The sequence below is a fragment of the Zalophus californianus genome, chromosome 2 (genome assembly GCF_009762305.2).
Source record: "Zalophus californianus isolate mZalCal1 chromosome 2, mZalCal1.pri.v2, whole genome shotgun sequence".
NCBI lineage: Eukaryota > Metazoa > Chordata > Mammalia > Carnivora > Otariidae > Zalophus > Zalophus californianus.
Window position 1 is genome coordinate 60,366,772 of NC_045596.1, and position 17,304 is coordinate 60,384,075.

Genomic DNA, 17,304 nt, shown 5'->3' on the forward strand with positions numbered 1-17,304 from the left:
TTACCTTTTCATTCTTTTTTTTTTAATTTTAAGACATGCAGTTAAGTCTTACATCTGTTACAATTTTTTTTAATCTTTAATTTTTTTTTTTTTGAGAGATCGAGGGGGCACGGGTGTGGAGGTGGGAGGGCAGAGACAGAATTTTTTTTTAAGATTTTATTTATTTATTTATTTGAGAGAGAGAGACAGCGCACAAGCAGGGGGAGCAGCAGAGGGAGAGGGAGAAGCAGGCTCCCTGCTGAGCAGGGAGCCCGATGCAGGACTCGGTCCCAGGACCCCAAGATCACGACCCAAGCCGAAGGCAAGCGCTTAACTGACTGAGCCACCCTGGTGTCCCAAGAGAAAATCTTAAGCAGGCTCCATGGTCAGCATGGAACCTGACACAGGGCTCTATCTCATGACCTGAGATCATGACCTGAGCCGAAATCAAGAGTTGGAGGTTTAATCAACTGAGCCACCCAGGTGCCCCTCCAGATTTTTTTAAATGCAATTTTACATACATAGTTTGGTACTTTTGCTTCAGTGGGCTCATAATTTACATCAAGTTTTACAACTTGCTTTTCTTTTTTTCCCACTGTTTATTAGTATTTTCACATCAGTACAGTTGTTTTGAATATTATTTTATCAAAGCATAGTATTTTATCAAAGAATGTACAATAATTTCTTTTTTTTTTTTTTTAAAGATTTTATTTGTTTGAGAGAGAGACACACAGCATGAGAGGGGAGAGGGTCAGAGGGTGAAGCAGGCTCCCCGTTTAGCCAGGAGCCCGATGTGGGACTCGATCCCAGGACTCCGGGATCATGACCTGAGTCGAAGGCAGATGCTTAACCAACTGAGCCACCCAGGGCCCTAGTTTTTCTTCTTTTGATGCACAGTTGTTTCCAGTTTTTTTCTATTGTAAACACCCAAAGGTTTATTTTAAAATTCAGCTTGAACTTTAATTCCTGCAAATTCATTAAAAGCTTTTATAATAGAAGCATTTCATCTTTCTAGATCTTGAGGCACACTTAAAACTTAAAATTTTTGATATATCAGTTCTTGTTCAAATACTTAGTAGAAACATTAGGGTGAAGTTTAAATGTAAACAAGTACTTAAAAATTTTTTTATTTTATTTTTTAATTTTTTAGTTTTTTTTCCCCAAGATCTTATTTATTTACTTGACAAAGAGATAGCACAAGCAGGGGGAGCAGCAGGCCAAGGAAAAGGGAGGAACAGGCTCCTTGTGAGCAGGGAGCCCGATATGGGGCTCGATCCCAGGACTCTGGGAACATGACCTGAGCTGAAGGCAGACCCTTAACTGACTGAACCACCCAGGTGTCCCTAAAAATTTTTTTTTAATAACTTCCCATCTTCTACCATAACCCTGCTTCCCTCTTGGCTCAAACAGTTGTAAATGGCATGTTTTGAAAGCTCTGATTCTACTAATGATTTCTCCTAATTCCTCAGTTTATATGACTTATTTAACTTCTCTTCCACCACTTTTCTTTTTCAGGAGTCTGTGAAAAATCTGTTTCTCTGAAGTAAGATTATAAAACCACCTAAATAGTTATTTAGATTTGTGAAAGACTATTTCCATGACATCCTATTTGTTGATTTTTTTCTCAAAATTAGATGGTATAAATTTAGGGGGGAACTTTATGTTTCTTTTTTGTTTTTTTGGATTCTATTAATGCTATTTCATTTTTCCATGACAGATTCAAAAGCTTTGTGACAGAGTGGCTTCATCTACTTTACTAGATGATCGAAGAAATGCTGTGCGTGCTCTCAAATCATTATCTAAGGTCAGTAACGCTTTATCACTTACTAAGTTTATTAAGTTGGGCATTAGTTACTTTAACAACATTTTTCTTTTATGCAGAAATACCGCTTGGAAGTGGGTATACAAGCTATGGAACATCTTATCCATGTATTACAAACAGATCGGTAAGTCTCTTTTTAATGATTTTTCTCCCTAATTTTTCTTGCAATTTTAATTAATTTGTTTTAGAGTTACTGTTCTAGAAATGATTAACTTATTAAGGTTATTAAGTTTTTATTGTCAGATATCATTTCAATAAATATTGGACACAAGGAGCAAACCACTGTGCTAAGCATTGAGACAGACATAATCTCAGGGGTTGAAATCTTTCCATTATATAAAATGAAATGAAGTGACTTCTCATTAAAAGCCGAAGATTTGGGGTTTGAATTGGGCAATTGGATTTTTTGATACTCACTTAGATGTACTCAAATATACTATTCTATAATACAGTATACATATTATTGTATATCAGTTATCCAGACTTGCTTTTTTGTAGAAATAAACTGGACTAATAGAGTGAAGTGTTAAATCTGAGCATGTCCTAAGAGACATGTTAAATCTGAGCATGTCCTAGGAGAAAGGTCACTCAGCCTATTTTTATCTCTTTCAATTTCTCTTTAAGAGATTTTATCTGCGGGCGCCTGGGTGGCTCAGTCATTAAGCGTCTGCCTTCGGCTCAGGTCATGATCCCAGGGTCCTGGGATCGAGTCCCACATCGGGCTCCCTGCTCGGCGGGAAGCCTGCTTCTCCCTCTCCCACTCCCACTGCTTGTGTTCCTGCTCTCGCTATCTCTGTCTCTGTCAAATAAATAAATAAAATCTTAAAAAAAAAAAGATTTTATCTGCATTTTTTTTAAAGATGTATTTATTTTACAGAGAGAGTGAGTGTGCATGCAGGAGGGAGGGACAGAGGAAGAAGGAGAGAGATTCTTTTTTTTTTTTTAAGATTTTATTTATTTATTTGTCAGAGAGAGAGAGAGCACAAGCAGGGGGAGTGGCAGGCAGAAGGAGAGGGAGAAGCAGGCTCCCCCGCTGAGCAGGGAGCCCGATGTGGGACTCAATCCCAGGACCCTGGGATCATGACCCGAACCGAAGGCAGTTGCTTAACCGACTGAGCCACCCCAGGAGCCTGAAGGAGAGAGATTCTTAAGCAGACTCCATGCTCAGCCCAGAGCCTGATGCAGGGCTCTATCTCACGATCCCGAGATCGCCACCTGAGCCAAAACCAAGACTCAAGCACTTAACCGACTGGGCCACCCAGACACCCTACATCTTTGGTTTTAATTAACAGCAGTGCATGGATAGCTTTCAAAAATCTTACCTCTAATTAAATATATATTATAACCTTTAACTGCTCAGTGGACATTTTTACCATATCAAGATCTCTCACAGATATCTCAAATTCAGAATGTTCAAGAGTTAATTTATCTCTTGTTTTCCTGCTCCTAACTGCCTCCTCCCACCATCTCCTTCAACTGCCTTTTGACCCAAGTCCAGCCTAGTTGGTAGTGCCTTTCCATTCAGGCAAGAAACTATAGGATTCGTGCTGAACTTAGCCCTCTCCTTAACCCATTATGCTCATCTAGACCAAAACCAAAGGCTGGAATCCATGAATTTCTCCTGATTTCCTTTTTTAATCTTCAGTTCTGGCTCAGTATCAATCACTGAAACCATTTTCAGAGCCACTATATTAGTTATCTTTATTATTATTATTATTATTTTTGCTGTATAACAAATTACCTCAAAGCTTGGTGCCTCAAAATAATCAATATTTATTATCTCACACTTTTTGTGGGTCAGAAGAAATTCAGCAGTGACTTAGCTAGGTGGTTTCAGCCAGTACTGCAGTCATCTGAAGGTTTGGTTGGGAAGATCTGATTCCAAGATGGCTCACTTACTTTGCTGATGGCAGGAGGCTTCATTACCTCACCATGTTGCTCTCTTTATAAGGCTGCTTGAGCGTCCTTATGAGACGGTAACTGGCTTCTCCCAGAACAGGCAATCCTAGAGACAGAGCAAAGAGAAAGCCACAAGGCCTTTTAGGACTTAGTCTCACAAGTCACATACCATCAATTCTACCACATTCTGTTTGTTAAAAGCAAGTTAATAAATACAGCGTACGCCTAAGAGGAGGAGAATTAGATTCCATCCCTTAAAGGGATCTGTATCAAAGAGTTTTTGAACATAGTTTGTTTATTTATTTATTTTTTTTTTTAAAGATTTTATTTTATTTGACAGAGAGACACACAGCGAGAGAGGGGACACAAGCAGGGGGAGTGGGGAGAGGGAGAAGCAGGCCTCCCGCTGAGCAGGGAGCCTGATGCGGGGCTCGATCCCAGGACCCTGGGATCATGACCTGAGCCGAAGGCAGACGCTTAATGACTGAGCCACCCAGGCGCCCCTTGAACATAGTTTAAAACCACCACTGCCTCCAAACTGTATTCTTTGCCTCCATTCAGTCTATGCATTATAAGTCTGATGTATAAACTTTTTTTTACTTAATGCATTTCAGCAGCTCAGTACAATGTGAAGTCTAAGTTGTTCTTTTTTTTTAAGATTTTGTTTATTTATTTGAGAGAGACAGAGAGAGCACAGCAGGGGGAGGGGCAGAGGGAGAGGGAGAAGCAGACTCCCAGCTGAGCAGGGAGCCCAACTCGGGGCTTGATCCCAAGACGCTGGGATCGGACCGTGAGGATCATGACCTGAGCCCAAGACAGACGCCCAACCAACTGAGCCACCCAGGCACCCCTGAAGTCTAAGTTCTTAAACAAAGCAAAGCATATAAGCTTTTTAAATGTCTTGGTATTGCCTGTCTAACCTCAGAGCCTCTTTTTCAGTTATATTTCAGCAATGCTCAACTGCTTGTTCATACCAGTTAAGACTTTTCCTCTTCTCAGACAGTACAACCCACATTGACTACCTTTTCGAAGCCAGCTAATTCTAATGCATTTGAATAAATGCATTGGATGTGTTAGGATTATCTGTTTTATTGACATCATAGTGAGTAGCTGTGGTAGGCAAAATAATAGCCCTCCCAAGGATGTTCACATCCTTATTACCACAACCTATGAATGTTACCTTAGAGGGCAAAAGGGACTTCGCAGATATGATTAAGGACTTTGAGATGGAGAGATTATCCTGCGTTATCCTGGTGGGCCCAGTGTAATCCCAAGGTTTCTTAAAAGTGGAACAGGAATGCAAAAGAGGTCAGAATGAGGTGATATGGAAGGTCTGCGCCTATCCTTGCTGGTTTTGAAGATGGAAGAAGGGGGTCTCTAGAGAACTGCAAAAGGCACAGAAACAGATTTTCCCCTAGAGCCTATAGAAAGGAAGGCAGCCCTGCTGAGACCTTGATCTTGGTGCAGGGAGACCCATTTTGGACTTCTGACTTCCAGAACTTTAAGATAATATATTTGTTTTGTTTAAGCCACTAAGTTTGTGGTAATTTGTTATAGCATCAATTGAAAACAATTACTAAACTAAAGTTAGTTATCTGCTTTCAATAATATTCCAGGTTAGAGAAAATGGATCCTAGATCAAAAAACTTTAGTGTGATGATTATACATACATATAATCTATAATTTTTCCTTTTTATTCTATGTACACCTTTTCTCACTGAGTCTTACAAAGTTAGTAATGAAATGACTAACATCTCAGTATGGAAAATAGAATGCTACCTGTTATGTAAAGTGATTGTCATTTTAAGTGCACAGCTGAGAATGAATGTGTAGATATTATTCTTTTTCTTTTTTAGATTTTACTTATTTATTTGAGAGAGGGAGAAGCAGGCTCCCTGCTGAGCAGAGAGCCCGATGCGGAACTCAATCCCAGGGATCCCTGGGATCATGACCTGAGCCGAAGGCAGACGCTTAACTGGCTGAGCCACCCAGGTGCCCCGATAGATTTTGAAAGCATGATGGATGATGATGGCATTTAGAGTAGAAAGCAAGAGTGAGACACAGGACACAAAGATTCAGTGAATATGAAGAAGTGATTAGGAGTGATAAATGAAAGCTAAGATGATGGACAAAGTGGATCACAACCAGATGTAAATCTCAAATTAAGTAGGCTTTAAAATTATTATTTATAAAAAATATTGTTTATCATTTTGTTTTTGAGAAATTTTGAGGAACATTTTTTTTTTAAGATTTTAGGTATTTATTTGAGAGAGAGAGTGAGAAACAGCATGAGAGGGGAGAGGGTCAGAGAGAGAAGCAGGCTCCCCACTGAGCGAGGAGCCCGATGTGGGACTCGATCCCAGGACTCTGTGATCATGACCCAAGCAGAAGGCAGTCGCTTAACCAACTGAGCCACCCAGGCGCCCGAGGAACATCTTTTAAGAGTATATTAAGGAACTGGGAATAGAAAGGAAATTTCCTCAAACTGATAAAGAGAATCTATGAAAATCCCAAAACATCAGATGCAATGGTGAAAAACTGAATGCTTTCCACCTAAGATCAGAAACAAGATCACAATGCGATGTTCCTTCTAGCCACCTCTATCCAACACTGAAATGGAAGTTCTAGCTAAAGCAATTGGGCAAGGAAAGGAAATAGAAGGTATACTGATTGGAAAGGAAGAAGTACACATAAGAAATTACACATATTCGGGGTGCCTGGGTGGCTCAGACAGTTAAGCGTCTGCCTTCAGCTCAGGTCATGATCCCAGGGTCCTGGGATCAAGCCCCACATCAGGCTCCCTGCTGGGCGGGGAGCCTGCTTCCCCTCTCCCTCTGCCTGCTTCTTTCCCTGCTTGTACACACTCTCTCTCTCTCAAAAATAAATAAAATCTTAAAAAAAAAAAATTACACATATTCACAGGTGATATGATCTTGTATATAGAAAATCTTTGGAATCCATTAAAAAACTATCAGAACTAATAAATTCAGCAAAATTGAAGGATATAAGCTCTATATAAAAAATTATATTTCTGTACACTAGCAATGAACAATCAGTAAATGGAATTAAGAAGACAATTCCACTTAAGTAACATAAAAAAGATTAAAATACTTTGACATAAATTTTACTAAAAAACTACAAGAATTGTTCACTGGAAACCACAACACATTATTGAAAGAAATTACCCAAGATGCAAATAAATGAAAAGACATTCTGTGTTCATGGACAGAAAGAAGGAATATTATTAAGGTAGTAATACACCCCAACTTGATTTATAGATTCAGACAATCACTATAAAAATCCTAGTTGCCATTTTTGCAGAAATTAACAAGCTGATCATAATGCACAGGATCCAGAATAGATCCCAAACTACCTTGAAAAAGAACAAAGTTGAAGGGCTCATATTTCCTGAGTTTAATACTTACCACAAAATGATAATAAACAAGACTTTGTGGCACTGGCATAAGGATAGACATAAAGCTCTACAAAATAAAAAGGCTAGAAATAAAACCTAACATTCATTTGAACTGATTTTTGGCAAGGATGCAAAGACCATTCAATGGGGAAAGAACAATTTCTTCAACAAATGGTCCTGGGACAACTAAGTATTCACTTCACACCATACACAAAAACTATCTCAAAAGGGATCAAAGAGGAGCGCCTGGGTGGCTCAGTCGTTAAGTGTCTGCCTTCAGCTCAGGTCATGATCCCAGGGTCCTGGGATCGAGCCCCGCATCGGGCTGTCTGCTTAGCAGCAAGTCTGCTTCTCCCTCTGCCCCTCCCTGCTGCTTGTGTTCCCTCTCTCGCTGTGTCTCTCTCTGTCACATAAATAAATGAAATTTAAAAAAAAAAAAAGGGATCAAAGACCTAAATGTAAGAGCTAAAGCTATAAAACCCTTAGAAGAAACATAGGCATAAATTGTCAAAACCTTGGCTTAGACAATGGTTACTTAAATATGACACTAAAAGCATAAGCAAGGAAAGACAAAACAGATAAACTGGACTTTGTCAAAATTAAAAACTTTTATGCTTCAAAGGATCCTATCAAGAAAGTTAAAAGACAACCCAAAGGATGGCCGAAAGTATAGGCAAATCATATGTTTGATAAGGCCCTTATATCCGGAATACATATATAATTCAACCACAAAAAGATAAGTCACCCTGTTAGAAACCGGCAGATGGGGTGCCTGGGTGGCTCAGTTGGCTGAGCGTCTGCCTTTGGCTCGGGTCATGATCCTGGGGTCCTGGGTTTGGGCCCCACGTCGGGGAGCCTGCCTCTCCCTCTCCTCCCTGCTTGTGCTCTCTCTAGCTATCTCTCTCTCTCTCTCTCAAATAAATAAAATATTAAAAAAAAAACAGGCAAAGGATTTGAATACAAATTTCAACAAAAGTATACAAATGGTCAATAAACAGATGAAAAGATGCTCAAAATAATTAGTCATTAAGGAAACACTAATCAAAACCAAAATGAGACACCAAGTTGCTCTCACTAGGATGGCTGTTAAGGGTAAAAAAAGGAGACAATAACAAATAATGCTGAGGAGAAACTGGACCTTCAAACACTGCTGGTGGGAATATAAAATGGTGCAGCCTCTGTGGAACTTTGCCAGTTCCTCAAAAAGTTAAACATGAAGTTACCACATGACCTGACAGTTGCATTCTTATGTATAAAACATGTTCACACAAAAACTAGTACATGAAAATTCATAGCAGCATTGTTCATAATAGCCAGTAAAATGAAAATAGCCCCAATGTCCATCAACTGACAAATGGGTAACAAAAGGAGGTATATCCCTACAATGGACTATTGAGCCATAAAAAGGGATGAAATACTAATATGTGTTACAACAGGGATGAACCTTGAAATATTGTTCTAAGAGAAAAAAGCTAGACACAAAAGCCACGTATTGCATGTTTCCATTTATATCAGATGTCCCAAATAGTCAAACCTATAGACACCAGGCGGCTCAGTGGCTGACTCTTGATTTCGGCTCAGGTCATGATCTCAGAGTTGTGAGATCAAGTCCTGAGTTGGGCTCATGCTGGGTATAGAGCCTGCTTAAGATTCTCTTCCTTCTCTCTCTCCCCCCACCCGTCCCCCTCAAAAAAAACCCCAAAAGCTATAGACACAGAAAGTAGATTAGTGGTTGCCAGGCACCGGGGGGGAGGAGGGTATAGGGAATGATGGCTAATGGATACGGGGCTTTCTTTTGATGTGATGAAAATGTTCTGGGTTTTGGGGCGGCACCTCACTGGCTCATTCCATGGAGCATGCAGCTCTTGATCTTGGGGTTGTGAGTTCAAGCCCCATGTTGGGTGTAGAGATTGCTTAAAAATAAAAGCTTTAGGGATGCCTGGGTGGCTCAGTCAGTTAAGCATCTGCCGTTGCCTCAGGTCATGATCCCAGGATCCAGGGATGGAGCCCCACATCGGGCTCCCTGCTCAGCGGGGAGCCTGCTTCTCCCTCTGCCTGCAGCTCTCCCTGCCTGTGCTCTCTCTCTCTTTCTCTCTGACAAATAAATAAATAAAATCTTTAAAAAAAATTTAAAAAGCTTTAAAAAAAAAGCAAAAAGAAAATGTTCTGGATTTAGATAGTGCTGATGGTTCCACAACTCTGAATGTACTAAATCCACTGAAATGTATACTTTAAAAGGGTGAACTTTATGGTATACAAATTATATCTCAATTTTTATTTATTTTATTTATTTTTTAGATTTTATTTATTTATTTGAGAGAGATAACAGTGAGAGAGGGAACACAAACGGGAAGTGGGAGAGGGAGAAGCAGGCTTCCCATGGAGCAGGGAGCCCAATACAGGGCTCAATCCCAGGACGCTGGGATCATGACCTGAGCCAAAGGCAGACACTTGACGACTGAGCCACCCAGGCGCCCCTGTATCTCAATTTTTAGAATTACTATCTAGGTGTCATGGTTTGGAAACAGTGAGAAATTAGACAACTTTCAGGCTCTAAGTGTAGGACTTAAGAAAATGAGCAGTCTCTCCTCAATATGACTATAAAAGAAGCAGATCCACAGATGGACAGATGGAGAGTTTCAAGCCATGTCAAGAAAGGAAGCTTTCTGATGCAGCCAAGGATGAAGGAGATTCAGTGGAAGAATTCTGGGAGTGTTAGTTGGAAAGGCCAGGAGAAGAAGCATAAAACAGTAATGAAGAGGGGCACCTGGCTGGCTCATCCCATAGAGCATGTGACTCTTGATCTCTAGGGTCATGAGTTCCCCAAGCTCAAGGTTGGGCATAGAGTTTACTTAAAACAACAAAGCAAACAAACAAAAAAACAGTAATGAAGATGAGACGTGGAAGGAGATGGCTGCAGAATACAGACCTTTCTTTGCACTCCATGAAGTTAAAAAAAAATAACTCCGAACACTTTGAAAACAGAAAGCAATAAATAAGTATCAGAGGCAAATGGAAAGGGAATTTAATTTAGCACAAGAAAGGGAATGAAACACGAGAGGGCTCATAGAAGCTTAGCTTTGTTGTCTAAGAGGCACAATAAAACACCAAGCAGCCCCTAACATGATACAATTACGATTTCACACATTCACTAACTAATACTACACCCTATTTCCAAGCATGGTGCTTGGCACATAGTAAATGTGCAGTAAATGTTTTTAAAAATCTGTTTCTTAACCTTTATTTCAGGAATATCTAGGGATGCCTGGGTGGCTCAGTCGGTTAAGCATCTGCCTTCAGCTCAGGTCATGATCCCAGGGTCCTGGGATCAAGCCATGCATTGGGCTCCCTGCTTGGCGGAGAGCCTGCTTCTCCCTCTGCCCCTACTCCCCGCTGTGCTCCCTCTCTCTCTCTCTCTCAAATAAATCTTTAAAAAAAAACAACAAAATTTGTCTATGAACAACTACAATCTCATACTCCCTGATTTTATAAACAGTAGTATTTTTACCATAAGTTTTTTGTTTTGTTTGTGTGTTTGTTTTTAGAAAATAAAGTATAGAGCAGGGAAACAAATTCTAGTAGTCCAACCGGGGATAACACTGTTAAATATATATCTCACAAAACATGTATATAAACATAAACGCATACCCATAAAATTACCTGAGTTATACCAATTTTGCTGGTTTTAGAGTTGAATTTACTTTACAAATTTATTTACAAGTTGTTTTAAAAATATATATATATAGACACACAGACACACATAGGAGTGTATATGTATTTTTTGCCAAATGGGGCCATTCTGTACATTAATTTTTATATTTAATTTTTTCTGCTGGCATTACATCAAGGGTGTTTTAATTACCATGTCATTAAACATTCTTTAAAAATACTGTTTTTCATTGCTGTATACTTTTTTTTAGTATTCTACATTTACATTGCTTCTAATCTTCCACTATTATAAGTAACCTTAATATGTTCTTTAAGTTTGTACTCTGGTATTTTCTTAGTGTAGATTTTAGATTAATGTTTTATACTGTCTTGCTAAATAACTGTCTAAAAATGGTCATAACAGTCTACACTTCAGCAGTGTGTAAGTGTAATAATTTCTTTTTTCCAGTTCGGATTCTGAAATAATAGGTTATGCTTTGGACACACTATATAATATAATATCTAATGATGAAGAAGAAGAAGTAGGTAAGTTTCTTTTATTATGTTTTCTTTTTTTCTTTTTGTATTTCTATACATAAAATAGCATATGCTATGTATCATGGAGTTGTGCCAATTTTGCTGGTTTTATTTTTATTTTTTTATTTTTTTTTAAAGATTATTTATTTATTTATTTGAGAGAGAGAGAGAGAGAATGAGATAGAAAGCACAAGAGGGAAGAGGGTCAGAGGGAGAAGCAGACTCCCTGCTGAGCAGGGAGCCCGATGTGGGACTCGATCCCGGGACTCCAGGATCATGACCTGAGCCGAAGGCAGTCGCTCAACCAACTGAGCCACCGAGGCGCCCCAATTTTGCTGGTTTTAAAGTTGAATTTATTTTATGAATTTTTTTATAAGGGTTTTTTCTTTTTTAAACAGTAAGGAAAGACATAGGCTTAGTCCCAGAAAAATATATTTAAAATGATTGCTTTGTATGTTAGAGATGGAATTAGAGTCTTCTTTTTTATAAAATACTTTTTTTTTAAGAGTTGGATGCTTACATAGCACCTAGGTGGCTCAGTCGGTTAAGCATCCAACACTTGATCTCAGCTCAGGTCTTGATCTCAGGGTCATGAGTTCAAGCCCTGCATGAGGCTCAATGCTGGGCGTTGAGCCTACTTGGAAAAAAAAGACACTTAGTTGACTGAACCACCGAAGCACCCCTTTTTTATTAAAAAAATACATATATATAAGTATAATTTACTTATTTATTTATTTTATTTGAGCAAGAGAGCAACAGAAAGAGCACGAGCAGGCAGAGGGGCAGAGGGAGAAGGAAAAGCAGACTCCCTGCCAAGCCGGGAGCCAGATGCAGGACTTGATCCCAGGACTCTGGGATTATGACCTGAGCTGAAGGCAGATGCTTAACTGAGCCACCCAGGTGCCCCTATAAAATCTTTTGTCCTCTTTTTGTATTTGGTTTTAGTTAGGCAGTATGAATATTAGTAATTTCAGATTAAATAAATCATTTTTGGCTATTAAAAAATGAACTTTTATTTATGTTATTATCTGGTGACCAATATGAAATTAGAGGGGTTTTTCCTAATAAATACTTAAACTTTTAACACAGGACTTTATTTATAAAGGACAACAACTTATTAAATTTAGAAAGTTTCTTTACGTTAGTCTCGTGTGAAATGATACAAATCAGTTCAAAATTCACACACTTTGGTACATCTTTTTTTTCCTATTTTTGTTTCACATTATTTGCATATTTAAAATAAGGTAGTCTGTCATCTTACTTTATTGTTGGTATGTGAAATACTTACCTAGAAGTCTATATACATTTTTTCTTTAAATTTTTTTATTGTTATGTTGATCACCATACATTACATCATTAGTTTTTGATGTAGTGTTCCATGATACATTGTTTGTGCATAACACCCAGTACTCCATGCAGAATGTGCCCTCATTATTACCCATCACCAGGCTAACCCATCCCCCCACCCCCCTCCCCTCTAGAACCCTCAGTTTGTTTTTCAGAGTCCATCGTCTCTCATGATTCACCTCCCCCTCCGATTTACCCCCCTTCATTCTTCCCCTCCTGCTATCTTCTTCTTTTTTTTCTTAACATATATTGCATTATTTGTTTCAGAGGTACATATCTGTGATTCAACAGTCTTGCACAATTCACAGCGCTCACCATAGCACATACCTTCCCCAATGGCTATCACCCAGCCACCCCATCCCTCCCACCCCCCACCACTACAGCAACCCTCAGTTTGTTTCCTGAGATTAAGAATTCCTCATATCAGTGAGGTCATATGATACATGTCTTTCTCTGATTGACTTATTTCACTCAGAATAACACCCTCCAGTTCCATCCACATCATTGCAAATGGCAAGATCTCATTCCTTTTGATGGCTGCATAATAATCCATTGTGTATATATACCACATCTTCTTTATCCATTCATCTGTCGATGGACATCTTGGCTCTTTCCACAGTTTGGCTATTGTGGACATTGCTGCTATAAATATTGAGGTGCACGTACCCCTTCGGATCCCTACATTTGTATCCTTGTGGTAAATACCCAGTAGTACAATTGCTGGATCGTATGGTAGCTCTATTTTCAACTTTTTGAGGAACCTCCATACTGTTTTCCAGAGTGGTTGCACCAGCTTGCATTCCCACCAACAGTGTAGGAGGGTTCCCCTTTCTCTGCATCCCTGCCACCATCTGTCATTTCCTGACTTGTAAATTTTAGCCATTCTGACTGGTGTGAGGTGGTATCTCATTGAGGTTTTGATTTGGATTTCCCTGATGCTGAGCGATGTTGAGCACTTTTTCATGTGTCTGTGGGCCATTTGGTTGTCTTCTTTGGAAAAATGTCTGTTCCTGTCTTCTGCCCATTTCTTCATTGGATTATTTGTTCTTTGGGTGTTGAGTTTGACAAGTTCTTTATAGATTTTGGATACTAGCCCTTTATGTGATGTGTCATTTGCAAATACTTTCTCCCATTCTGTCAGTTGTCTTTTGGTTTTGTTGACTGTTTCTTTTGCTGTGCAAAAGCTTTTTATCTTGATGAAATCCCAATAGTTCATTTTTGCCCTTGCTTCCCTTGCCTTTGGCGATGTTTCTAGGAAGAAGTTGCTGCGGCTGAGGTCGAAGAGGTTGCTGCCTGTGTTCTCCTTTAGGATTTTGATGGACTCCTGTCTCACATTTAGGTCTTTCAACCATTTGGAGTCTATTTTTGTGTGTGGTGTAAGGAAATGGTCCAGTTTCATTCTTCTGCATGTGGCTGTCCAATTTTCCCAACACCATTTGTTGAAGAGACTGTCTTTTTTCCATTGGACATTCTTTCCTGCTTTGTCAAAGATGAGTTGACCATAGAGTTGAGGGTCCATTTCTGGGCTCTCTATTCTGTTCCATTGATCTATGTGTCTGTTTTTGTGCCAGTACCATACTGTCTTGATGACAACAGCTTTGTAACAGAGCTGGAAGTCCGGAATTGTGATGCCGCCAGCTTTGCTTTTCTTTTTCAACATTCCTCTGGCTGTTCGGGGTCTCTTCTGGTTCCATACAAATTTTAGGATTATTTGTTCCATTTCTTTGAAAAAAGTGGATGGTATTTTGATAGGGATTGCCTTGACTGTGTAGATTGCTCTAGGTAGCATTGACATCTTCACAATGTTTGTTCTTCCAGTCCATGAGCATGGAACGTTTTTCCATTTCTTTGTGTCTTCCTCAATTTCTTTCATGAGTATTTTATAGTTTTCTGAGTACAGATCCTTTGCCTCTTTGGTTAGATTTATTCCTAGGTATCTTATAGTTTTGAGTGCAATTGTAAATGGGATCGACTCCTTAATTTGTCTCTCTTCTGTCTTGTTGTTGGTGTATAGGAATGCCACTGATTTCTGTGCATTGATTTTATATCCTGCCACTTTACTGAATTCCTGTATGAGTTCTAGCAGTTTTGGGGTGGAGTCTTTTGGCTTTTCCACATAAAGTATGATATCATCTGCAAAGAGTGAGAGTTTGACTTCCTCTTTGCCGATTTGGGTGCCTTTGATTTCTTTTTGTTGTTTGATTGCTGTGGCTAGGACTTCTAATACTATGTTGAATAGCAGTGGTGATAGTGGACATCCCTGCCGCGTTCCTGACCTTAGAGGGAAAGCTCTCAGTTTTTCCCCATTGAGAATGATATTCGCTGTAGGCTTTTCATACATGGCTTTTATGATATTGAGGTATGTACCCTCATCCCTATACTCTGAAGAGTTTTGATGAAGAAAGGATGCTGTACTTTGTCAAATGCTTTTTCTGCATCTGTTGAGAGGATCATATGATTCTTCTTCTTTCTTTTGTTAATATATTGTATCACGTTGATTGATTTGCGGGTGTTGAACCAACCTTGCAGCCCAGGGATAAATCCCACTTGGTCATGGTGAATAATCCTTTTAATGTACTGTTGGATCCTATTGGCTAGTATTTTGGTGAGAATTTTTGCATCCATGTTCCTCAAGGATATTGGTCTGTAATTCTCCTTTTTGATGGGGTCTTTGTCTGGTTTTGGGATCAAGGTAATGGTAGCCTCATAAAATGAGTTTGGAAGTTTTCCTTCCATTTCTATTTTTTGGAACAGTTTCAGGAGAATAGGTATTAATTCTTCTTTAAATGTCTGATAGAATTCCCCTGGGAAGCCATCTGGCCCTGGGCTTTTGTTTGTTGGGAGATTTTTGATGACTGCTTCAATTTCCTTAGTGGTTATAGGTCTGTTCAGGTTTTCCCTTTCTTCCTGGTTCAATTTTCATGGTTGATACATCTCTAGGAATGCATCCATTCTTCCAGGTTATCTAATTTGCTGGCATAGAGTTGCTCATAATATGTTCTTATAATTGTTTGTATTTCTTTGGTGTTGGTTGTAATCTCTCCTCTTTCATTCATGATTTTGTTAGTTTGGGTCATTTTTCCTTTTGATAAGTCTGGCCAGGGGTTTATCAATCTTGTTAATTCTTTCAAAGAACCAGCTCCTAGTTTCGTTGATCTGTTCTACTGTTCTTTTTGTTTCTATTTCATTGATTTCTGCTCTGATCTTTATTATTTCTCTTCTCCTGCTGGGTTTAGGCTTTATTTGCTGTTTTTTCTCTAGCTCCTTTAGGTGTAGGGTTAGGTTGTGTATTTGAGACCTTTCTTGTTTCTTGAGAAAGGCTGGTATTGCTATATACTTTCCTCTTAGGACTACCTTTGCTGTATCCCAAAGATTTTAAACAGTTGTGTTTTCATTTTCATTGGTTTCCATGAATTTTTTTAATTCTTCTTTAATTTCCTGGTTGGAAATGTATTTGAGTTCTTTTCGACTTTCCTCTTGTGATTGAGTTCTAGTTTCAAAGCATTGTGGTCCGAAAATATGCAGGGAATAATCCCAATCTTTTGGTATCGGTTGAGACTTGATTTGTGACCTAGGATCTGATGTATTCTGGAGAATGTTCCATGGGCACTAGAGAAGAATGTGTATTCCGTTGCTTTGGGATGGAATGTTCTGAATATGTCTGTGAAGTCCATTTGGTCCAGTGTGTCGTTTAAAGTCTTTATTTCCTTGTTGATCTTTTGCTTAGATGATCTGTCCATTTCAGTCAGGGGGGTGTTAAAGTCCCCCACTATTATTGTATTGTTGTCAATGTGTTTCTTTGCTTTTGTTATTAATTGCCTTATATAATTGGCTCCTCCTATGTTAGGGGCATGGATATTTATAATTGTTAGATCTTCTTGTTGGATAGACCCTTTAAGTAGGATATAGTGTCCTTCCTCATCTCTTATTATAGTCTTTGTTTTAAAGTCTAATTTGTCTGATATAAGGATTGCTACCCCAGCTTTCTTTTGGTGTCCATTAGCATGGTAAATGGTTTTCCTCCCCCTCACTTTCAATGTGGGGGTGCCTTTGGGTCTAAAATGAGTCTCTTGCAGACAGCATATTGATGGGTCTTGTTTTTTAATCCAGTCTGATAGCCTGTGTCTTTTGATTGGGGCATTTAGCCCTCTTACTTTCAGGGTAACTATTGAAAGATATGAATTTAGTGCCATTGTATTGCCTGTAAGGTGACTGTTACTGTATATTGTCTGTGTTCCTTTCTGGTGTATGCTGCTTTTAGCCTGTCTCTTTGCTTTGAGGACCCTTTTCAATATTTCTTGGAGGGCTGGTTTCGTGTTTGCAAATTCCTTTAGTTTTTGTTTGTCCTGGAAGCTTTTTATCTCTCTTTCAATTTTCAATGAGAGCCTAGCTGGATATAGTATTCTTGGCTGCATATTTTTCTCGTTTAGTGCTCTGAAGATATCATGCCAGTCCTTTCTGGCCTGCCAGGTCTCTGTGAATAGGTCTTTTGCCAATCTAATGTTTCTACCATTATAGGTTACATATCTCTTCTCCCAAGCTTCTTTCAAGATTTTCTCTTTGTCTCTGAGACTCGTAAGTTTTACTATTAGATGTCGGGGTGTTGACCTATTTTTATTGATTTTGAGAGGGGTTCTCTGTGCCTCCTGAATTTTGA

At 39.1% G+C, this 17,304-nt stretch overlaps 1 protein-coding gene across 2 annotated transcripts in view; it reads left to right on the forward strand.

Annotated features, from left to right (window-relative positions):
• The window catches only part of USO1 (USO1 vesicle transport factor), a 98,959-nt gene that overhangs the window by 21,545 nt on the left and 60,110 nt on the right, over positions 1-17,304 (forward strand). For both annotated transcript variants that reach the window (XM_027600651.1, XM_027600652.1), the window contains exons 2-4: positions 1,697-1,783; positions 1,861-1,925; positions 11,233-11,309. In XM_027600651.1, the coding sequence (XP_027456452.1) occupies positions 1,697-1,783; positions 1,861-1,925; positions 11,233-11,309 (229 nt within the window). The remainder of the gene's footprint in view (positions 1-1,696; positions 1,784-1,860; positions 1,926-11,232; positions 11,310-17,304) is intronic.